General features: G+C 41.4%; 1 protein-coding gene and 1 long non-coding RNA gene across 4 annotated transcripts in view; both read left to right on the forward strand.

The window, feature by feature from the left end:
- The first annotated feature begins 3,453 nt into the window (after positions 1 to 3,453).
- The window catches only part of TMX4 (thioredoxin related transmembrane protein 4), a 70,778-nt gene continuing 49,301 nt past the window's right edge, over positions 3,454 to 24,930 (forward strand). For all 3 annotated transcript variants that reach the window (XM_081556451.1, XM_081556449.1, XM_081556450.1), the window contains exon 1: positions 3,454 to 3,795. Coding sequence is in view for 2 of the 3 variants with exons in the window: in XM_081556449.1 (XP_081412575.1) it covers positions 3,611 to 3,795 (185 nt within the window). In the remaining variant the exon portion in view is untranslated. The remainder of the gene's footprint in view (positions 3,796 to 24,930) is intronic.
- LOC145532109 (uncharacterized) lies at positions 6,755 to 18,337 on the forward strand. The gene is made up of 2 exons (XR_014072998.1): positions 6,755 to 10,034; positions 18,063 to 18,337. It is a non-coding gene; the product is annotated as an uncharacterized LOC145532109 (long non-coding RNA).

A 24,930-nucleotide genomic window follows, 5' to 3' on the forward strand; every position in this document is an offset into this window, starting at 1 on the left:
ACTGGGTGGCCCTACACAGCACGACTCATAGTTTCATTGAGTTAGACAAGGCTCTGGTACATGTGATCAGTTTGGTTAGTTTTCTGTGATTGTGGTTTTCATTCTTTCTGCCCTCTAATGAATAAGGGTAAGAGGCTTATGGAAGCTCCCTAATGAGAGAGACTGACTGTGGGAGAAACTGGGTCTGCTTCTGATGGGCCGGGTCATGCTCAGTAAATCTTTAATCCAAATTTCTTTGATGGATGGGGCTGTGTTTCCTCCCTGTTCCTTGGCCTGAGGCCAAATAACCCAGATAACCACAATGGTGTGATCACTTACCTAAAGCCAGACATCCTGGAGTCTGAAGCCTTAGGAAGCATCACTAGGAGCAAAGTTAGTGGAGGGGATGGAATTCCAGTTGAGCTCTTTCAAATCCTAAAAGATGATGCTGTACAAGTGCTACACTCAATATGCCAGCAAATTTGGAAAACTCAGCAGTGCCCACAGAACTGGAAAAGGTCAGTTTTCGTTCCAATCCCAAAGAAGTGCAATGCCAAAGAATGTTCAAAGTACCATACAATTGCACTCATCTTGAAGAAGAAAAATTAAAATTTTACATAATCTCCTGCTGCTTCTGCCTCTATAATTCAGCTTTCTCCTTGCAAAGCCTGGATCATGTAGGTCTCAGAAAATGGGGACTCACAATACTAGGAACTAGAGCTTATTTCACTCACCCTTGTCCTGCTCTTTGCAATCACCCAGCCCACAAACCTGCTTAATTATGCCTGTCCATGTGTCAAAACTCTGTAACTCCTTTGTTTGGGGTTCAGATCTTGGAGTGTTAACTTCTCTGGGCCCGCCAGTGTAATAAACCTGAGTTCTCCAACTCTCCGAGTGTAGGGCTTGGTTTCTCGAGTTCTGGTTCTGCAACAATCTCACATGATAGCAAACTAATACTCAAAATTCTCCAAGTGAGGCCTCAAAAATCTGTGAACCAAAAACTTCCCAATGTTCAAGCTGGATTTAGAAAAAGCAGAAGAACCAGAGATCAAATTGCCAACATCCACTGGATTATCGAAAAAGCAAGAGAATTGCAGAAAAACATCTACTTCTGCTTCACTGACTACACCAAAGTCTTTGACTGTGTGGATCACAACAAACTGTGGAAAATTCTTCAAAAGATGGGAATACCAGACCGCCTTACCTGCCTCCTGAGAAATCTGTATGCAGGTCAAGAAACAACAGTTAGAACCAGACATGGAACAGTGGACTGGTTCCAAATTGAGAAAGAAATACATCAAGGCTGTATTGTCACTGTAAGGTGAGTGCAGAGAAAAAGAGAGTGAGCCGGGCAGTCGGGCAAGAAAACGAAATTTTTTAGAGGGAAAAAAGAGGGTGATTTCCTCTTAAGGAGAACCAGCGTTCTCCCTTTCTGACGGAGTCCTTCTTATACCCCACCAATGAAAAATTCTCTGAAGGGATGATCACATAGCCGGAGGTCTGGAATCTGGTGGTCTTGCAGCTTTGAGAAGTTAGGCGTCAGTGAGATAACAGGATGCCATTTGGGCAATTTGGTCAGTCTCACAGAACACTGTGATTTACTCTTTGTTTGCAAGGTTGACATAACGAGCCATCTTATCAATGAGACCCCATGTGGGCCCTATCAGTCACCCTGCCTATTTAATTTATATGCAGGGTACATCATGAGAAACGCTGGGCTGGATGAACCACAAGCTAGAATCAAGATTTTCGGGAAAAATGTCAATAATCTCATACATGAAGATGACACCCCCCTTATGGCAGAAAGTGAAGAGGAACTGAAGAGCATCTTGATGAAAAGTGAAACAGGAGAGTGAAAAAGCTGGCTTAAAACTCAACATTCAAAAAATGAAGATCGTGGCATCCGGTCCCATCACTTCATGGCAAATAGATGGGGAAACAACAGAAACAGTGACAGACTTTATTTCTTGGGCTCCAAAATCACTGCAGATGGTGACTGCAGCCATGAAATTAGAAGACACTTGCTCCTTGGAAGAAAAGCTATGACCAACCTAGACAGCATATTAAAAAAAGAGACATTACTTTACCAACAAAGGTCTGTCTAGTCAAAGCTTTGGTTTTTCCAGTAGTCAAGCATGGATATGAGAGTTGGACTATAAAGAAAGCTAAGCACTGAAGAATGGATGCTTTTGAACTGTTTTTGGGGAAGACTCTTGAGAGTCCCTTGGACCACAAGGAGATCCGACCAGTCAATCCTAAAGGAAATCAGTCCTGAATATTCATTGTAAAGACTGATGCTGAAGCTCCAGTACTTTGTCCACCTAATGTGAACAACTCACTCATTGGAAAAGATTCTGATGCTGGGAAAGATTGAAGTCAGGAGGAGAAGGGGATGACAGGGAATGAGATGGTTGGATGACATCACTGACTCGATGGACATGAGTTTGGGCAAGCTCCAGGAAGTGGTGATGGACAGGGAAGCCTGGTATGCTGCAGTCCGTGGGGTCGCAAAGAGTCAGACACAACTGAACGACTGAACTGAACTGAACTAATGTATGATTGTCTCTGCAGGCAAAATTCACCTTTCTCTTTCTCACCTGTAAGTACAGATTGGATATTGATCTCGTGTTCGTTGCAATACTCTTAGTTGTATAGTTGTCTTTAAGCCCAGGACAGAAATTACCGTTTTTCATAATAAATGGACCACACTACTTAGTTTTATGCTTTACATATGCAATAAATTCTTTTAAACCACACTTTGTAAAAGCACACCCGGCCTCTAGTGGTAATTGTCATACATTCTTGGGTGTGGTAATCTCAAGGTACGGATGCATCAAACGTGTATCTGGAAAGAGATTTGGAAAGAATTAAAGGTTACTCCAACTTTAGGTCTGACAAATGTGTAGCCAAGAGGAGCTCGAGGTCCATTTTATTGCAACTGGCACTATTTCTATAAACTGATTCATTTTATCTGTCAGTATCCATGCTTTAAACAATTTTTTGTGAAATCAAATTCATTTTTGTAAAAATTAAAACTGCACGGTCTGGTTTCATTATTTACTACTAGGCAGTGCTACTTCATTATACACATGCAAAGAGTACTTAAAATTTCCTCTCCTTTTCAGTAAGGGATGCCCAACGCATCCCTTCTTTTTTCATTACAGTAAAACAGCTTACTTGCAGTCGACTGTTTCTATTTTTGCTATCATTGAATAGAGGATGCATATTTTAATTACTGGCCACTTTTCTCTTTAGAAAGAAACCACATGCGCCAGCCTGTTACTTGGCACTAGCCAGTCAGGCTCTAATTAAACAACATTGGGTCACTGTTTATCTTAAACACTGCAGTGCGGAAGCGGGGGGACGGCCGTTGCCAAGGCAACCGACGCCCAGGGCAACGGCGAGTCTAGGCGGAAGGGGGCGTGGCCTCGGGGGCCCCGGCCTGTAAGAGGCGGGCCCGCCGCCGCCGCCGGCGCAGCTAGCCGGGCCGGTCTGTGTGGCTTGGCGAGGCGTGCTGGGCAGGTCTGCGGGCCGGGCGGGCCTCTCGGCGCACCACCTGGGAAGGCCGGGTCGGCGGGCCCGCTGCGCCCTTCTCCGTAGCCCCGGGAGGAGCCCGGCTCTGCGTCCTGGTATGGCGGGCGGGCGCCGCGGCCCGCTGTTCCCGGCGCTCCTGACCGCCTGGGTTGTGGCGGTGACAGCGGCGGAGACGGAGGCCGACCGGCAGCAGGCCGCGCGGCCGCCGGAGCGGAGCCTGGTGCGGCCCATGACCGCTTCCAACTGGACGCTGGTGATGGAGGGCGAGTGGATGCTGAAATTGTGAGTGTGCCTGTCCGCCCCTCTCCGCACGGTCCTTGCAGGCGCCGCTCCCGCGCCGCCACTGCCCCCTGGACTCGACCGGGCCCAGATCTGCGGAGCAGGGACTTGCCAGGCCTGGCTGAGCCCAATCTCCCTGCCGCGCACGCGTGTCTTGCCTGCCCCATGAGGGCCCTGAGTGCAGGGCGTCACCCTGCGTGGCTTCTCCGCTCTTTGGGAGGAAGTGTTTTAGGGACGGTGTGGGTAAGCGGTTTACCCAGGGGATGAAGGGGAACAGTAATCCTAAGGGATCGGATTTAGGTCCTCCCTGAATGGTCTAGTGGTTTTCCCTACTTTCTTCCATTTAAGTCTGAATTTGGCAATAAGGGGTTCATGATCTGAACCACAATCAGCCCCCAGTCTTGTTTTTGCTGACTGTATACAGCTTCTCTATCTTTGGCTGCAAAGAATATAATCAGTCTGATTTCTATATTGACCATCTGGTGATGACCACGTGTAGCGTCTTCTCTTGTGTTGTTGGAAGAGGGTGCTTGCTATGACCAGTGCGTTCTCTTGGCAAAACTCGGCTAGCGTTTGCCCTGTTTCATTCTGTACTCCAAGGCTAAATTTGCCTGTTACTCCAGGTATTTCTTGACTTCCTACTTTTGTATTCCAGTCCCCTATAATGAAAAGGACATCTTTTTTGGATGTTAGTTTTAGAAAGTTTTGTAGGTCTTCACAGAACCATTCAACTTCAGCTTCTTCAGCATTAATTGCCAGCACATAGACTTGGATTACTGTGATATTGAATGGTTTGCTTTGTAAATGATCAGAGATCATTCTGTCATTTTTGAGATTGCATCCAAGTACTACATTTCGGACTCTTTTGCTGACTATGAGGGCTACTCCAGTTCTTCTAAGGGATTCTTGCCCACCGTACCTGAAGAACTATGGATGGAGGTTTGTGACATTATACAGGAAGCAGTGATCAAGACCATCCCCAAGAAAAAGAAATGCAAAATGTTTGTCTGAAGAGGCCTTACAAATAGCTGTGAAAAGAAGAGAAGTGAAAGGCAAAGGAGAAAAGAAAAGATACACCCCTTTGAATGCAGAGTTCCAAAGAATAGCAAGGAGAGATAAGAAAGCCTTCCTCAGTGATCAGTGCAAAGAAATAGAGGAAAACAATAGGATGGGACTGTCTAGAGATTCCTTCAAGAAAATTTGAGATACTAAGGGAACATTTCATGCAAAAATGGGCACAATAAAGGACACAAACGGTATGGACCTAACAGAAGCAGAAGATATTAAAAAGAGGTGGCAAAAAGACACAGAAGATCTATACAAAAAAGATCTTCATGGCCCAGAAAACCACTATGGTGTGATCACTCACTTATAACCAGACATCCTGGAATGTGAAGTCAAGAGGGTCTTAAGAAGCATCACTGCGAACAAAGCTAGTGGGAGTGATGGAATTCCAGTTGAGCTATTTCAAATCCTAAAAGATGATGCTATGAAAGTGCTGCACTCAATAGTCCAACAAACTTGGAAAACTCAGCAGTGGCCACTGGACTGGAAAAGGTCATTTTTCATTCCAATCCCAAAGAAAGATAACTCCAAAGAATGCTCAAACTACTGCACAATTGCACTTATCTCACAGGCTAGCAAAGTAATGCTCAAAATTCTCCAAGCCAGGCTTCAACAGTACATGAACTGTGAAATTCCAGATGTTCAAGCTGGATTTAGAAAAAAGACAGAGGAACCAGAGATCAATTGCCAACATCTGTTGGATCATTGAAAAAGCAAGAGAGTTCCAGAACTACATCTGCTTCCGTTTTATTGACTATGCCAAAGCCTTTTACTATGTGGATCACAACAAACTGAAAAATTCTTCAAGAGATAGGAATACCAGACCACAGGACCTGCTTCCTGAGAAATCTGTATGCAGGTCAAGATGCAACAGATAGAACTGGACATGGAGAATGTTTGGGCTCTGATTCAAGATGACACTTGTAAGCAGAAGTAAGCTGTGTAGACACTTGAGATCTTTTTAGAAGTTCTCTTTCCATTGAGTTCACTTCAGAATAGGTCAATACAAAAGTGAGGCTATAAAGGAGAGAGGATTGAAACCATTATGTATATCCAAATTCAAGAATCTGTGTGCTCATCCTGAAGCAAATTTGGCAAAGGAGTACGTCAAGGCTGTATATTGTCACCCTACTTATTTAACTTATATGCAGAGTACATCATGAAGAACTCTGGGCTGGATGAAGCACAAGCTGAAATCAAGATTGCTGGGAGAAATATCAATAACCTCAGATATGCAGATGACGCCACCCTTATGGCAGAAAGTGAAGAAGAACTAACAAGCCTCTTGATGAAAGTGAAAGAGGAGAGTGAAAAAGTTGGCTTAAAGCTCAACATTCAGAAAACTAAGATCATGGCATCCGATCCTCTCACTTCATGGCAAATAGATGGGGAAACAGTGGCTGACTTTATTTTTCTGGGCTTCAAAATCACTGCAGATGGTGATTGTAGCCATGAAATTAAAAGACACTTACTCCTTGGAAGGAAAGTTATGACCAACCGAGACAGCGTATTAAAAAGCAGACACATTAGTTTGTCAACAAAGGTCCATCTAGTGAAAGCTATGGTTTTTCCAGTAGTCATGTATGGATGTGAGAGTTGTACTATAAGGAAAGCTGAGCACCGAAGAATTGATGCTTTTGAACTGTAGTGTTGGAGAAGACTCTTGAGAGTCCCTTGTACTGCAAGGAGATCCAACCAGTCCATCCTAGGTGAGATCAGTCCTGGGTGTTCATTGGTAGGACTAATTTTGAAGCTGAAAGTCCAACACTTGGGCCACCTGATGCGAAGAGTTGGCTCATTGGAAAAGACCCTGATGCTGGGAAAGATTGAGGGCAGGAGAAGAAGGGGATGACAGAGGATGAGATGGTTGGATGGCATCACCGACTCAATGGACATGGGTTTGGATAGACTCTGGGAGTTGGTGATGGACAGGGAGGCCTGGCATGCTGCAGTTCATGGGGTCGCAAAGAATCAGACACGACCTAGTGACTTAAATGAACTGAACTGAGCTGATACTCCTTTGACAAAATTCAAGACTTTAAAAAATAATATTTATCTTCAGTACTATTATAGACCTACTATAAATTTCTAGGAATTTTTTCAAACATCCAATAAGTTATTACTTTGTTTAGATGAACTGGTCATAATAAATGGAGACTGTTAACTATCCACCGGTGATAAATTTAATTTCTCTAAAGAAGCAAATTAGGAGGCGTTCTGATAATGTTGAGTTGGCCAAAATGTTTGTTTGAAATGGCCCGACCCAGTATTAAAATTTTAACATTACTTTAAATGACAGTTCTTCATTTGTTTATATGCTACCCCTTCTCTGGGAGTTTTTTCTTTTCTGTCCCAGTTCATACCAAGCTCCTATAACACAATTCCTGGTTAGATTAGTGTCAGTAATTTATTTTTAAGGACTTAGCAGTGTTTGTCTGCTCCAAGTCCCAAAAAACCCCTATTGTAAAATTGAATTTGTTATATTTTCTTTGTCTTTCAAACACTCAAGTTTTTGTATCCTTCCAGTTGAATTTTTAATTTTTAAAAAACACTTCTCTGTTAAAGAAAATATCAAGTAAAACTGTATTTGCAGTAATTTACCATTTCTGTTCTGAAACCTTTTTTAAAACCTGAAAAATTCTCCCATTAACATCAGTATTTTCTTTAATGTTGTGGACTTTTTGTATTTTCTGTTTGTATTTGCTTTCATATATTCTTTTATGCATTTTACTCCTGTTTCTGCCATGTCTCTATGATTGGCTTGCTGTGCTTTCTTCGTCTTAGCCTCTTTTGAAAAGTTTGTTCTTTCTTAGGTTAGGGAAGATTATCTAATCTTTAAAAGGCCTTCTGATGTTTTCTTTTCTCTATTCCCATTGTTTCATACTATTATTCATCCAATTGCCTTGTAACCTTTTGCTATTTTAAACACTTGCTTGGCCCCCATCATATAAGTTCTTGGGAATACTACTTTTGTTCTTTTGACGTTTGAAAGTATGCAATATAATACAATTTTGTATACTGTTCTGGTGGATTTTTTCCCCAAGGACATCAATAGACATTCATAAAACTTAATTTTGGCCCATTTACTTTAAACTGATATCCAGAGGAAAAATGAGTCTTTGGGTTAAATTAACTTATGATCATGTTTCAGAATGGAAACTAGTGAGTCTGGTGATGGAGGAAACCCTCATTTATTTCCCTAGGATCACTTGGATTTACCGTTGTTTCTCCAGTATCCTTCTTATACTTGGACAGAACATCATTGCCTTAACTTACCCAGGTTAGATAGTTATAATTTCTTGCAGTTTTATTGATTGACATGATTTGTTGATTGAATGTATAAGAGATAGTCACTAAATGCTTGTTATGTGTCAGATTCAAAGTTGGGGACTTGAGAACATGAAGATGAATGAGTTACATTTCTCAGTTTCAGGATACTGGCAGTCTACTGTGTGTAAAGGAGATAAGTAGCATAGGTAGCACTTGTTTAGCAAATATTTAATGGGTGCTTCCTTTCTGTTGAGTGTTCCTCAACAATTCTCACCAGGTACTATTGACATTTTGGCTTGCACAGCTGTTTGATAATGTGAGGATGGCTCACACACTGCAAAACCTTTGGTACCCCTGGTATCCCATGACATCCTCGCAGTCATGTGACATCAAAAAAGTTTTAATCCATCCCCTGTACACACTTCTAAATGCTTCTGATTAGAAACCACTGCCCTGGGTACTGTTATGGATAAACATACAAAAGAGGAGCTTATAGACTAACATAGAAGTATCGGTATTTGATTTCAGATTGTTTCCGCATCATCTCCATTGCTGTCATCGTCATTTCAATCATAGTAAACAGTTATATTGCTCACATCACATGTTCAGAATGCCCTGTCTCAGAATTTGAGCATTGCAGCAATCTGGTGCAGAATCATTATTCTCATTGTCATTAACTAGAGGAAATTAGGAGAAGGCAATGGCACCCCACTCCAGTACTCTTGCCTGGAAAATCCCATGGACGGAGGAGCCTGGTAGGCTACCGTCCATGGGGTCGCTAAGAGTTGGACACGACTGAGCAACTTCACTTTCACTTTTCACTTTCATGCATTGGAGAAGGAAATGGTAACCCACTCCAGTGTTCTTGCCTGGAGAATCCCAGGGATGGCAGAGCCTGGTGGGCTGCCAACTATGGGGTCGCACAGAGTCGGACACGACTGAAGTGACTTAGCAGCAGGAGCAGCAGAGGAAATTAAAACTGGTAAGGTTAAAGCTTTAAGCCTTGTCTTTAATAAGTGGTAGGTATGGCCAGGACTAGAATGCTGGCCTGAGCTTTGCAATCCCTGCAATCCTCGGTACAAGCTGAGGAGAGTAGCTATGCCGTGGGGGAACCTGGAAAAAGGCACAGAGCCTGGCTGACTTGTGCTTAGGCTGTCAGTATCTGACCCATGTAAGGGGAACCCTTTTCCCTAAAGGATTCAGAGGCCCACCTATGGATTTACCATCTCTCTATATTCTGCAAATGAAGAGCATTGCTTTGAGCTCATTTCTGACACTTCACCATTCAGACAGGTGCCTGCCTTCCCTGTACCCCAACCAACAGGAAACTTCTTTCTCACTGTCCTTGTTTGTATCTATCATGGCCTTATTTCACAATTCATAAATTAATTTATATGTTTTTGTACTTGATTTTTGTGTTATTCCTTCTGTAGATGATAAGCTTTTAAGTAGAGGAACAAAGTTTTTCTTCTTCCTGTTTATCTACAAAACCTTAATAACTGTCAAATTCTAGATGTTCAGTAAATACTTTTGACTCAATGAATGAACAAATAATATATTTTAATCTTTAATCAAGAGCTAGTGTATCACTGAAGGAACAGTGGTTTCCTGGTATCCTTGGATATCAAAGATACTCACTATCATCTCCCCTTTGTTCATTAATATAATATATATTTGTTGTGGCCTGGAATGTGCAAGGCTCTGTTCTAGTTACAGGCAAGGCACCAGTTGTTGCCTTCGTGGAGTATTAATTCTAGTGAAATTATTAAATTTCTCTAGCAGGTATCATGGTTTTCACAAAGCTGTCAATTTTTACTTTTCCTCTACATTTTATGGTAGCATGTCTTAGAAATGATCTTCTAAGAAAGAGAATTGAGCATAATACTTTCAACTCTTGGCTAATAAGAGTTTATCCAGAGGGGAGAGCAGAAGATGGCGGAGGAATAGGACGGGGAGACCACTCTCTCCTCCACAAATTTATCGAAAGAACATCTGAACGCTGACCAAACTTCACAAAACTACTTCTGAAGGCTGGCTGAGGACGTCAGGCTTTCACAAAAACTGCGCATTATCTTCAAAAGAGGTAGGAGAAATTATAAAAGATAAAAAGAGAGACAAAAGAGTTAGGGACGGAGACCCGTCCCGGGGAGGGAGTCGTAAAAGAGGAGGAATTTCCAAGCACCAGGAAACCCTCTCACCGGCGGGTGTGGGGGAGGATTTTTTATCTCGGAGGGCAACGTAACTGGGAGGAAAAAATAAATAAAATCGACAGATTACGTGCCTAAAGCAACTCCCAGCAAAGAACCCCAGACGCTCGCATCATCCGCCACCAGCAAGTGGGGGCTGAACGGAGAGGAGCGGGCAGCATTGCCTAGGGTAAGGACCGGGCCCGAGTGCCCCGAGGGCAATCTGAGGGAGCTAACGTGAGATAGTAACCTAAACTGTGGGACAGCGAGAGAGAGAACTATCCCGCGAAAAGCCCAACTCTAAGGCACTGCCGGCCCGCTCACAGAACAAAGGACTGAGCGATACCAGAGGAGAGCTAGCCGGCTGCGGACCGCGCCATCCCCCGCCGGACACAGCGGGCAGGCGGGGCCCGCCAGAGCCGGAAAGGGGCAAACTCGGCTCCAGAGAGGGCACCCCCTACCAAACTGCAAACAGGCTCCCAGTTTTTTAAGCAAAGACTGCCTGAGATCCCGGAGGGTCGACAGCAGCCGGGAGGGTCGCAGCCAGAGACCAGCTCCCCAGAACCGACACAAAGCACACCGGAGCCGGGCGCGCCCGTAAACCGAGGCGGGGACCAGGGAGGTGATAAGCCGCACCGCCCCAACAGGGGACAGCGCCCTCGCCAAACTCCTGGCCGCCTGGGCAGCTCCGACCGGGAACGGCATAAGCCGCGGGCAAAATCGAGTCTGCGCCTTTGTGGAGTAACCGGGAGCCTGAACCTGAGCGGCTTAGTCCTGGGAAGTGCACGCAGCTCAGGGCCCGCTCCCCGGCCGAGTAACCTGAAGCCTGAGCAGGGTAGACGGGGAAAGCACACACGCCGTGAGCGGGGGCGAACCCAGTGCGGCCGAGACACTGCGAGCTTACCACACACACGCCAGAATTGCAGTGTTCCTTCCTCCCCACAGCACGATTGAACAAGCGAACCTAAAGAGATCACCTCCACCGCTTTGTTGCAGGGCGGAAATTAGATACTGAAGAGATCTCCAAACAGAAGCCAAATAAACAGAGGGAAGTGCTTTGGAAGGGACAGGCCAACAGATTAAGATCCCTGTAGCTAATACCGACTGCATTAAAAAGGACCTACAGATCTTGAAAAGTATAAGCAGGAATAAGGATCTATCTAAAACTGAGCAGATCCCACACTGCTCACAACAGCTCCAGAGAAAGTCCGGGATATATATATTTTTTACTATTATTATTTTTTTTAATTTTTTTAATTTTTTTTTTTTTAATTAAAAAAAAAAATTTTTTTTCTCTTCTTTCCTTTTTCTTCAAGCCCTCTATTACACCTTTAACTTTCATTTTCATAACCCACTATTAACTTGCAAAAAAAAAAAAAAAAAACCCTATTTTTGAAGCAAACTACATACATATATCTTATACCTTTTGTGTTTTTTTTTTTTTAATGTTTTTTTCCTGTTCTACATTTTTTTACTGTTTCTTTTTTTACTGTTTTACTGTTTTTTTTTCTTTTTACACTGTTCCCTTTTTTTTTTTTTTTAGATTGTAAGTTTTATAAGAGTCTAACCTCTACTCTAGATTTTTAATCTGTGTTTTACATATTTGATATCAACTTTGTACATTTAAGAACCCAATCTTTAGGACCCATTTTTACTCAGGAGTGTGATCACTGGCCTGATCACTCTCTCCCCCTATTGATGCTCTTTCTTCTCCCCCAGGGAACCTCTATCTCCCACCCTCCTCCTTCTCTTCTCAACCCAATTCTGTGAATCTCTGAGGGTGTTCTGGGTACCGGAGAACACTTCAGGAACAGCATACTGCCCAGATCTCTCTCTCCCCTCTTAATTCCTCCCTTTCTACTCATGCTCACCTCTGTTACCTTCCTCCCCCCTCTCTATGTATCTCTGTGAATCACTCTGAGGGTTCCAAACTGTGGAAAGCACAGAGGGAAGTGCTTACTGGCTAGATTGCTCTCTCCACATTTGAATTCCCCTCTTCCCCTCCTGGTCACTACAACCCACCCCCCCCCCACCTCATCTCTCCATGTAACTCAGTGAACCTTTCTGGGTATCCCTCACTGTGGAGAATCTTTTCACCATTAACCTAAAAGTTTTATTATTGAGGCTGTATGGAAGGAGAAGTCTTGAGGCTACTGCAAGAATAAGACTGAAAGCCAGGGGAAACATTAATTAATAAGAGACCATCCAATAGCCTCCATAAATTCACTGAAACCAAGCTCCACCCAAGAGATAATAAGTTCCAGAGCAAGACATACCACGCAAATTCTCCAGCAACGCAGGAACATAGACCTGAGCATCAATATACAGGCTGCCCAGAGGCACACCAAATCCATAGACATCTCAAAAATTAATACTGGTCACTCCATTACACTCAAGAGAGCAGAAATCCAGCTCCACCCACCAGAACACCGACACAAGCTCCCCCAACCAGGAAACCTTGACAAGCCACCTGTCCAACCCCAACCGCAGTGAGGAACCTCCACAACAAAGAGGAACTTCATACTACCAGAATACAGAAGGGCCACGCCTAACACAGCAATCTAAACAAGATGAAAAGGCAGAGAAATACTCAGCAAGTAAAGGAAAATGAGAAATGCCCACAAAGCCAAACAAAAGAGGAGGAGATAGGGAATCTATCCGAAAAAGAATTTAGAATAAGGATAATAAAAATGATCCAAAATCTTGAAAGCAAAATGGAGTTACAGATAAATAGCCTGGAGACAAAGATTGAGAAGATGCAAGAAATGTTTATCAAGGACTTAGAAGAAATAAAAAGGAATCAATATAGAATGAATAATGAAATAAAGGAGATAAAAGACACTCTGGAGGGAACCAACAGTAGAATAACGGAGGCAGAAGATAGGATAAGTGAGGTAGAAGATAGAATGATGGAAATAAACGAAGCAGAGAGGAAAAAAGAAAAAAGAATCAAAAGAAATGAGGAAAACCTCCGGGACCTCTGGGACAATATGAAACGCCCCAACATTCGAATCATAGGAGTCCCAGAAGAAGAAGATAAAAGGACAGGCCATGAAAAAATACTCGAGGAGATAATAGTTGAGAATTTCCCTAAATTGAGGAAAGAAATAGTCACAGAAGTCCAAGAAACCCAGAGAGTTCCAAACAGGATAAACCCAAGGCGAAACACCCCAAGACACATATTAATCAAATTAACAAAGATCAAACACAAAGAACAAATATTAAAAGCAGCAAGGGAAAAACAACAAATAACACACAAGGGGATCCCCATAAGGATAACAGCTGATCTTTCAATAGAAACCCTTCAGGCTAGAAGGGAATGGCAGGACATACTTAAAGTAATGAAAGAGAATAATCTACAACCCAGATTACTGTACCCAGCAAGGATCTCATTCAGATATGAAGGAGAATTCAAAAGCTTTACAGACAAGCAAGAGCTGAGGGAATTCAGCACCACCAAACCAGCTCTCCAGCAAATGCTAAAGGATCTTCTCTAAACAGGAAACACAGAAAGGATGTTTCAACACGAACTCAAAACAACAAAGTAAATGGCAACGGGATCATACTTATCAATAATTACCTTAAATGTAAATGGGTTGAATGCCCCAACCAAAAGGCAAAGGGTTGCTGAATGGATACAAAAACAAGACCCCTATATATGCTGTCTACAAGAGACCCACCTCAAAACTAGGGACACACACAGGCTGAAAGTGAAAGGATGGAAAAACATATTCCATGCAAACGGAGATCAAAAGAAAGCAGGAGTCGCAATACTCATTTCAGATAAAATAGACTTTAAAATAAAGGATGTGAAAAGGGACAAAGAAGGACACTACATAAAGATCAAAGGATCAATTCAAGAAGAAGACGTAACAATCATAAATATATATGCACCCAACATAGGAGCACCACAATATATAAGGCAAATACTAACAAGTATGAAAGGGGAAATTAACAATAACACAATAATAGTGGGAGACTTTAATACTCCACTCACGCATATGGATAGATCAACTAAACAGAAAATTAACAAGGAAACACAAACTTTAAATGATACAATAGACAAATTAGATTTAATTGATATTTACAGGAGTTTCCACCCCAAAACAATCAATTTTACCTTTTTCTCAAGTGCACATGGAACTTTCTCCAGGATAGATCACATCCTGGGCCATAAATCTAGCCTTGGTAAATTCAAAAAAATTGAAATCATCCCAGCCATCTTCTCTGACCACAATGCAGTAAGATTAGACCTCAATTACAGGAAAAAAACTATTAAAAGTTCCAACATATGGAGGCTAAACAACACGCTTCTGAATAACCAACAAATCACAGAAGAAATCAAAAAAGAAATAAAATTATGCATAGAAACGAATGAAAATGAAAACACAACAACCCAAAACCTATGGGACACTGTAAAAGCAATACTAAGGGGAAGGTTCATAGCAATACAGGCGTACCTCAAGAAACAAGAAAAAAATCAAATAAATCAACTAACTCTACACCTAAAGCAACTAGAGAAGGAAGAAATGAAAAACCCCAGGGTCAGTAGAAGGAAAGAAATCTTAAAAATTAGGGCAGAAATAAATGCAAAAGAAACAAAAGAGACCATAGCAAAAATCAACAAAACTAAAAGCTGGTTTTTCGAGAAGATAAACAAAATTGATAAGCCATTAGCCAGACTCATCAAGAAACAAAGGGAGAAGAATCAGATCAACAAAATTAGAAATGAAAATGGAGAGATCACAACAGATTCCACAGAAATACAAAGGATCATAAGAGACTACTACCAACAGCTATATGCCAATAAAATGGACAACTTGGAAGAAATGGACAAATTCTTAGAAAAGTATAACTTTCCAAAACTGAACCAGGAAGAAATAGAAGATCTTAACAGACCCATCACAAGCACGGAAATCGAAAGTGTAATCAGAAAACTTCCAGCAAACAAAAGCCCAGGACCAGACGGCTTCACAGCGGAATTCTACCAAAAATTTAGAGAAGAGCTAACACCTATCCTGCTCAAACTCTTCCAGAAAATTGCAGAAGATGGTAAACTTCCAAACTCATTCTATGAGGCCACCATCACCCTAATTCCAAAACTAGACAAAGATGTCACAAAAAAGGAAAACTACAGGCCAATATCACTGATGAACATAGATGCAAAAATCCTTAATAAAATTCTAGCAAACAGAATCCAACATCATATTAAAAAGATCATACATCATGACCAAGTGGGCTTTATCCCAGGAATGCAAGGTTTTTTTTTAACATCCGCAAATCAATCAATGTAATACACCACATTAACAAATTGAAAGAAAAAAACCATATGGTTATCTCAATAGATGCAGAAAAAGCCTTTGACAAAATTCAGCATCCATTTATGATTAAAACCCTCCAGAAAGCAGGAATAGAAGGAACATATCTCAACATAATAAAAGCTATATATGACAAACCCACAGCAAACATTATCCTCAATGGTGAAAAATTGAAAGCATTTCCCCTAAAGTCAGGAACAAGGCAAGGATGCCCACTTTCACCACTACTATTCAACATAGTTTTGGAAGTTTTGGCCACAGCAATCAGAGCTGAAAAAGAAATAAAAGGAATACAGATAGGAAAAGAAGAAGTAAAACTCTCACTGTTTGCAGATGACATGATCCTCTACATAGAAAACCCTAAAGACTCTACTAGAAAATTACTAGAGTTGATCAATGAATATAGTAAAGTTGCAGGATATAAAATTAACACACAGAAATCCCTTGCATTCCTATACTCCAATAATGAGAAAACAGAAAGAGAAATTAAGGAAACAATACCATTCACCATTGCATCAAAAAGAATAAAATACTTAGGAATATATCTACCTAAAGAAACAAAAGACTTATATATAGAAAACTATAAAACACTGATGAAAGAAATCAAAGAGGACACAAACAGATGGAGAAATATACCGTGTTCATGGATTGGAAGAATTAATATAGTGAAAATGAGTATTCTACCCAAAGCAATCTACAGATTCAATGCAATCCCTATCAAGCTACCAATGGTATTTTTCACAGAACTAGAACAAATCATCTCACAATTTGTATGGAAATATAAGAAACCTCGAATAGCCAAAGCAATCTTGAGGAAGAAGAATGGAACTGGAGGAATCAACCTGCCTGACTTCAGACTCTACTACAAAGCCACAGTCATCAAGACAGTATGGTACTGGCACAAAGATAGAAATATAGATCAATGGAACAAAATAGAAAGCCCAGAGATAAACCCACGCACTTATGGACACCTTATCTTCGACAAAGGAGGCAAGAATATACAATGGAGAAAAGACAACCTCTTTAACAAGTGGTGCTGGGAAAACTGGTCAACCACTTGTAAAAGAATGAAACTAGAACACTTCCTAACACCGTACACAAAAATAAACTCAAAATGGATTAAAGATCTAAACGTAAGACCAGAAACAATAAAACTCCTAGAGGAAAACATAGGCAAAACACTCTCCGACATAAATCACAGCAGGATCCTCCATGACCCACCTCCCAGAATATTGGAAATAAAAGCAAAAATAAACAAATGGGACCTAATTAAAATTAAAAGCTTTTGCACAACAAAGGAAACTATAAACAAGGTGAAAAGTCAGCCTTCAGAATGGGAGAAAATAATAGCAAATGAAGCAACAGACAAACAATTAATCTCAAAAATATACAAGCAACTTCTGCAGCTGAATTCCCGAAAAATAAATGACCCAATCAAAAAATGGGCCAAAGAACTAAACAGACATTTCTCCAAAGAAGACATACAGATGGCTAACAAACACATGAAAAGATGCTCAACATCACTCATTATTAGAGAAATGCAAATCAAAACCACAATGAGGTATCATTTCACACCAGTCAGAATGGCTGCTATCCAAAAGTCTACAAGCAATAAATGCTGGAGAGGGTGTGGAGAAAAGGGAACCCTCTTACACTGTTGGTGGGAATGCAAACTAGTACAGCCACTATGGAGAACAGTGTGGAGATTCCTTAAAAAACTGGGAATAGAACTGCCATATGACCCAGCAATCCCACTGCTGGGCATATACACCGAGGAAACCAGAATTGAAAGAGACGCGTGTACCCCAATGTTCATCGCAGCACTGTTTACAATAGCCAGGACATGGAAGCAACCTAGATGTCCATCAGCAGATGAATGGATAAGGAAGCTGTGGTACATATACACAATGGAATATTACTCAGCCATTAAAAAAAATACATTTGAACCGGTTCTACTGAGATGGATGAAACTGGAGCCCATTATACAGAGTGAAGTAAGCCAGAAAGAAAAACAACAATACAGTATACTAATGCATATATATGGAATCTGAAAGATGGTAACGATAACCCTATATGCGGGACAGAATGAGAGACACAGATGCATGGAACAATTTTATGGACTCTGAGGGAGAAGGTGAGGGTGGGTCGTTCTGGGAGAATGGCATTGAGACATGTGTATTGTCATATGTGAAACAGAGCACCATTCCATGTTCGATGCATGTGACAAGGGCTCGGGGCCGGGGCAGTGGGATGATCCAGAGGGATGGGAGGGGGAGGGAGGTGGGTGGGGGGTTCGGGAAGGGGAACACATGTAAACCCATGGCTGATTCTTGTCAATGTATGGCAAAAACTATTACAATATTGTAAAGTAATTAGCCCCCAAGTAAAATAAATAAATTTATTAAAAAAAAAAAAAAAAAAAAAAAAAAAGAGTTTATCCAGATTTTCCAGAAAGAAGAATAACACTTGTAGTTAAGGCATTATTTGTTGACATTGTGATTTGGTTTTATATAGTAAGTCATAGAAAGATGAACCTAGTATACCGATGTTGTCTTCATTATTACAGATTCTTCTGAGTATTTTGCTCAAAGTAGTTCTAAGTGAAAATTAACTGTATCTGTCATGGTTCATCTCATGTCTGCAAGGATAAGAAATGAGAATGTACTGGGGAACACTGGTAAAATTTAAGTCAAGACAAAAGAAAAATTGACCATTATTGGGGAATAAAAATTATTTTTCATGAAATTTTATTTCTAGAAAATATATTTAATTCTTTCTCTTGAAATGTTTAGTATGCTTAATGAAATCTCATACAAAATTCAGTGAGTTGATGCAGTCAGAGGCTCAAGGGCCTTCAACCACCTTACATGTAGCAGCTGTACACGTGTGAATACCAGTATAGAGAACAAAAGCTTGCTGTTGAATTCTGTTTCCCAGTAATGGTTAAAAACATTAGACTGACACCTAAGTTCATGGATTTAGCAATATTTTGCTTTCTGGAATATATAATACTTCAAATGTCTTTATGAAGCATATTAATTTTGGATGCCACTGTCACCTTCAAAAAGTTCAAAAGTACTCTTTTACAGTTTCCATGACTATAAAAGTGCTAATTCCTCTTGGAAATTTTGAAATCAAAGAAGGATTAATTTATATGTCAGTTCAGTTCAGTTGCTCAGTCGTGTCTGACTCTTTGCGACCACCAGGCCTCCCTGTCCCTCACCAACTCCGAGTTTACCCAAACCCATGTTCATCGAGTCGGTGATGCCATCTAACCATCTCATCCTCCATCGTCCCCTTCTCCTCATGCCCCCAATCCTTCCCAGCATCAGGGTCTTTTCCAGTGAGTCAACTCTTCGCATGAGGTGACCAAAGTATTGGTTCAACATCAGTCCTTCCAGTGAACACCCAGGACTGATCTCCTTTAGGATGGACTAGTTGGATCTCCTTGCAGTCCAAGGGACTCTCAAGAGTCTTCTCCAACACCACAGTTCAAAAGCATCAATTCTTCGGCGCTCAGCTTTCTTCACAGTCCAACTCTCACATCCATACATGACTACTGGAAAAACCATGAAGACAAAATTAGGGCAGGTCAACTCTATTATAGTTCTTAGAAGACTGCCACTATGGGCTGTTTTTTAATATGAATGTGTTCAATCCGTTGTAATTAGTCTTGTTCATGTATATGTACTTAAACAAATTACATCCATCTATGCATAATGAGGGAGAGGGAGGAGGGTGGGAAGGAGGAAGAGACACCAAAGAGGGGAGGGGAGAAAGAGGGAGAGGGAGAGAAAAGAGAAACATCATTAGGATCATGTGCTTTTTCTTCTTTGTATTCATTTGGGCCCTGGAGGTATTTTACTTATAGTTCAATTCAGTCACTTAGTCGTGTCCAGCTCTTTGCGACTCCGTCGACTTCAGCATGCCAGGCTGCACTGTCCATCACCAACTCCTGGAGCTTGCTCAAATTCATGTCCATCAAGTTGGTGATGCCATCCAACCATCTCATTCTCTGTCATCCCCTTCTCCTTCCGCCTTCAATCTTTCCCAGCATCAGGGTCTTTTCCAATGAGTCAGTTCTTGATATCAGGTGGCCAAAGTAATGGAGTTTTATACCTTCAGCATCAGTCCTTCCAATGAATATTCAGGACTGATTTCCTTTAGGATGGACAGGTTTGATCTTGCAGTCTTAGGGACTCTCAAGAGTCTTTTCCAACACCACAGTTCAAAAGCATCAATTCTTGGCACTCAGCTTTCTTTATGGTCCAACTCTCACATCCATACATGACTACTGGAAAAACCATAGCTTTGACTAGATGGATCTTTGTTGGCAAAATAGTGTCTCTGCTTTTTAATATGTTGTCTCGGTTGGTCATAGCTTTTCTTCCAAGGAGCACACCTCTTTTAATTTCATAGTTGCAGTCACCATCTGCAGTGATTTTAGAGCCCAAGAAAATAAAATCTTATAGAATCTTATAGTAGATTCTAAAGTCAACATTCAGAAAGCTAAGATGATGGCATTGGACCCCATCACTCCATGGCAAATAGAAGAGGGAAAAGAGGAGGCAATGACAGTTTATTTTCTTTGGCTCTAAAATCACTACAGATTCTGACTGCAGCCATGAAATTAAAGGACTCCTGGCTATGACAAACCTAGACAGCATCTTAAAAAGCAGAGACATCACTTTGCCAACAAAGGTCTGTATAATCAAAGCTATGATTTTTATAGTAGTCATGTATGAATTTGAGAGTTGGACGATCAAGAAGGCTGAGCACCAAAAAATTGGTGCTTTCTAATTGTGCTAGAAGAGACTGTTGAGAGTCCCTTCGATTGCACGGACGTGAAAACAGTCAATTCTAAAGGAAATCAGTCCTGAGTATTCATTGGAAGGACTGGTGCTGAAGCTGAAGCTCCAATACTTTGGCCACATGATGTGAAGAACTGACTCATTGGAAAATACCCTGATGCTGGGGAAGATTGAGGGCAGGAGGAGAAGGGGACAACAGAGGATGAAATGGTTGGATGGCATCACCGACTCAACAGACATGAGTTTGAGCAAACTCTGGGAGATAGTGAAGGACAGGGAAGCTTGGTGTGCTGCAGACTCCACTGTGGTCGTTGGGGTGGCAAAGAGTTGGACATGACTTAGCAACTGAACAATGAACAACAGATTCTAAATGGGATCATTTAGATACAAAACAATATTAATAACTTTAAAAGTTGCAACAACAGTAGACCAGTTCCCTCATCTAAGACTCAGGGCTGGTTTATCTCCGTTAGCAAAGAACACACTAGGTTAATGGATGACCTTGGTACATTTCAACACAATAAACTGATTAAATCTAAGAAATAATAGCATTAAAGTGCTGCAAACCAGTGGGTAGCAGCAACAAAGAAAATGGAGTATCTAAAATTACCTCAATGGTATTTGTATATTTGAGGGTCAGTTTCACCCAAATCCTCATTTATATAATAATTTGTCTGGAGATTCAGTTCAGTTCAGTCACTCACTCGTGTCCGACTCTTTGCGACCCCATGATTTGCAGCCCGCCAGGCCTCCCTGTCTATCACCAACTCCCGGAGTTTACCCAAACCCATGTCCATCGACTCGATGATGCCATCCAACCATCTCGTCCTCTGTCATCCCCTTCTCCTCCTGCCCCCAATCCTTCCCAGCATCAGGGTCTTTTCAAGTGAGTCAACTCTTCACATGAGGTGGCCAAAGTATTGGAGTTTCAGCTTCAACATCAGTCCTTCCAATGAACACCCAGGACTGATCTCCTTTAGGATGGACTAGTTGGATCTCCTTGCAGTCCAAGGGACTCTCAAGAGTCTTCTCCAACACCACACTTCAAAAGCATCAATTCTCCGTCACTCAGCTTTCTTCACTGTCCAACTCTCGCATCCATACATGACCACTGGAAAAACCATAGCCTTGACTAGACGGACTTTTGTTGGCAAAGTAATGTCTCTGCTTTTAAATATGCTATCTAGGTTGGTCATAACCTTCCTTCCAAGGAGTAAGCGTCTTTTAATTTCATGGCTGCAGTCACCATCAGCAGTGATTTTGGAGCCCCCCAAAATAAAGTCTGATACTGTTTTCCACTGTTTCCCCATCTATTTCCCATGAAATGATGGGACCAGATGCCATGATCTTAGTTTTCTGAACGTTGAGCTTTAAGCCAACTTTTTCACTATTCTCTTTCACTTTCATCAGGAGCCTCTTTAGTTCCTCTTCACTTTCTGCCATAAGGGTGGTGTCATCTGCATATCTGAGGTTATTGATATTTCTCCTGGCAATCTTGATTCCAGCTTGTGTTTCTTCCAGCCCAGCATTTCTCATGATGTACTCTGCATATAAGTTAAATAAGCAGGGTGACAATATACAGCCTTGATGTACTCCTGGAGTACGTCTGGAGGTTAGGGACTAGGATTTCCTTAAATGATGAAGTTTGTATCATTTAATGGTTAGTGATATAGCAAAGGTGTCCATGAGTTGTATGCAAAAACAGATCTAGGGAAACAAAGCAAAAAAATCTAGAGTTCATTAAATTGTACTTCAGAATTTTATTTATATATATATGTGTGTGTATGTATGTATATATGTGTATGCTTAGTTGCTCAGTTGTGTCCAACTCTGTGACCCTATGGACTGTAACCTGCCAGATTTCTCTGTCAGTGGAGTTTCTCAAGCAAGAGTAGTGGAGTGGGTAGCCATTCCCTTCTCCAGGGGGTCTTCCCGACCCAGGGATCAAACCTGGGTCACTGCATTGCAGGCAGATTTTTTACCGTCTGAGCCACCAGGTAATGTCTTATTCCTACTGTCTGTGTGTCTGTCTCTCTGTTGCATCTTATTTTCCTTGAACACTTTTATCACAGGAATACCTCCATCTAGGTTCTCGCTCTCTGTGGTCTTAGGTGACCTTCAGCAAGTCTCTCTGAATCTATCTTGTGGCCTTACAGCAGTGAGGTTGTAAGGATCAGTGAGTTCAGTCAGTCAGTTGTGTCTGACTCTTTGCGACCCCATGGACAGCAACATGCCAGCCTTCCCTGTCCATCACCAGCTCCCGGAGCTTGCTCAAACTCATGTCCATCCAGTCGGTGATACCATCCAACCATCTCATCCTCTGTCGTCCCCTTCTCCTCCTGCCCCCAATCCTTCCCAGCATCAGGGTCTTTTCGAATGAGTCAGGTCTTCACATCAGGTAGCCAAAGTTATGGAGATTCAGCTTCAGCACCAGTCCTTCCCGTGAATATTCAGGACTGATCCCCTTTAGAATGGACTGGTTTGATCTCCTTGCAGTCCAAGGGACTCTGAAGATCTTCTCCAATACCACAGTTCAAAAGCATCAATTCTTCAGCCCTCAGCCTTCTTTATAGTCCACCACTCACATCCATACATGACTACTGGAAAAACTATAGCTTTGACTAGGTGGACCTTTATCAGCAAAGTAATATCTCTGCTTTTTAATATGCTGTCTAGGTTGGTCATAGCTTTTCTTCCATGGAGCAAGCATCTTTTAATTTCATGGCTGCAGTCACCATCTGCAGTGATTTGGAGCCCCCCAAAATAAAGTTTGTCTCTTTTTCCATTGTTTCCTCATCCATTTGCCATGAAGTGATGAGACCAGATGACATTATCTTAGTTTTTTGAATGTTGAGTTTTAAGCCAGCTTTTTCCCTCTCCTCTTTCACTTTTATCAAGAGGCTCTTTAGTTCTTCACTTTCTGCCATAAGGGTGGTGTCATCTGCATATCTGAGGTTATTGATATTTCTCCTGGCAATCTTGATTCCAGCTTGTGCTTCATCCAGCCTGGCAGTTCGAATGATGTACACTACATATCAGTTAAACAAGTAGGGGGACAATATACAGCTTTGACATACTCCTTTCCCAATTTGGAACCAGTCTGTTGTTCCATGTCCAGTTCTAACAGTTGCTTCTTGACCTGCATACAGATTTCTCAGGAGGCATGTAAGGTGGTCTGGTAGTCCCATCTTTTGAATAATTTTCCACAGTTGTTGTGATCTACACAGTTGACTGCTTTGGTGTAATCAATAAAGCAGAAGTAGATGTTTTTCTGGAACTCTCTTGCTTTTTCTATGATCCAATGGATGGTGGCGATTTGATCTCTGGTTCCTCTGCCTTTTCTAAATCCAGCTTGAACATCTGGAAATTCATGGTTCACGTACTGTTTGCTAGTGTGTGAGATGAGTGCAATTGTGTGGTAGTTTCAGCATTCTTTGGCATTGCCTTTCTTTGGGATTGGAATGAAAACTGACCTTTTCCAGTCTAGTGGCCACTGCTTAGTTTTCCAAGTTTGCTGGAATATTGAGTGCAGCACTTTCACAGCATCATCTTTCAGGATTTGAAATAGCTCAACTGGAATTCGATCACCTCTGCTAACTTTGTTCATAGTGATGCTTCCCAAGTCCCAGTTGACTTCGCATTCTAGGATATCTGGCTGTAGGTGAGTGATCACACCATCATGATTATCTGGGTCATGAAGATCTTTTTTGTATAGTTCTTCTGTGCATTCTTGCCACATCTTCTTAATATCTTCTGTTTCTGTTAGATCCATACCATTTCTGCCCTTTATTGTGCCCATTTTTGCATGAAATGTTCCGTTGGTGTCTCTGATTTTCTTGAAGAGATCTCTAGTCTTTTCCATTCTATTGTTTTTCTCTTTCTCATTCTATTATAAGGTTCAGGTGAGCTAGCTAATGCACCATAAAAATGTCTCTGAAACCAAGCTGTTTATTACAGATGTCATTTACTCTAATGATTTTCTTAGTATGTGTCTGCTTTACATGCATCATCTAATCTCTCAATAACCTTCTAAGGTAGCTGCTGTTACTCTCTCATTTTACATTTGAGAAAGCTTAGGCACAGAGGGATTATTAACTTGCTCAGAGTCACATGGTTAATTTGTAGTTGGTCTTTCTGATTCCTCCAGCAGAATTCTTATCCAATATATTGAAATACCTCTTGAAATGGACTTAATAATAAAATGTTCCTTTTCACCCTAGAGTTTACCAGTTGCTTACCCCAGTCTAGTCTGCCATTTGGATATTTACAAAATATGTAGAAAATAATGAATTTTCTCAGATGAAGAATATAACTTTTTTTAAAGTTTGCTCATTTACTTATTCTGTAAACATTTATGGACCACTCACTGTATACCAGGATGCATTTTGCCTTGGAAATGTAGGGATAAAAGTACTTATAGAAAAATCCACATTCAAAGATGTCATGTCAGCAGATTGTTCTTGGACTGTGTTCTATGGTCCCTGTCAC

This window comes from Giraffa tippelskirchi, chromosome 13 (genome assembly GCF_054371585.1).
Source record: "Giraffa tippelskirchi isolate mGirTip1 chromosome 13, T2T-mGirTip1v1.2.pri, whole genome shotgun sequence".
Lineage (NCBI taxonomy): Eukaryota > Metazoa > Chordata > Mammalia > Artiodactyla > Giraffidae > Giraffa > Giraffa tippelskirchi.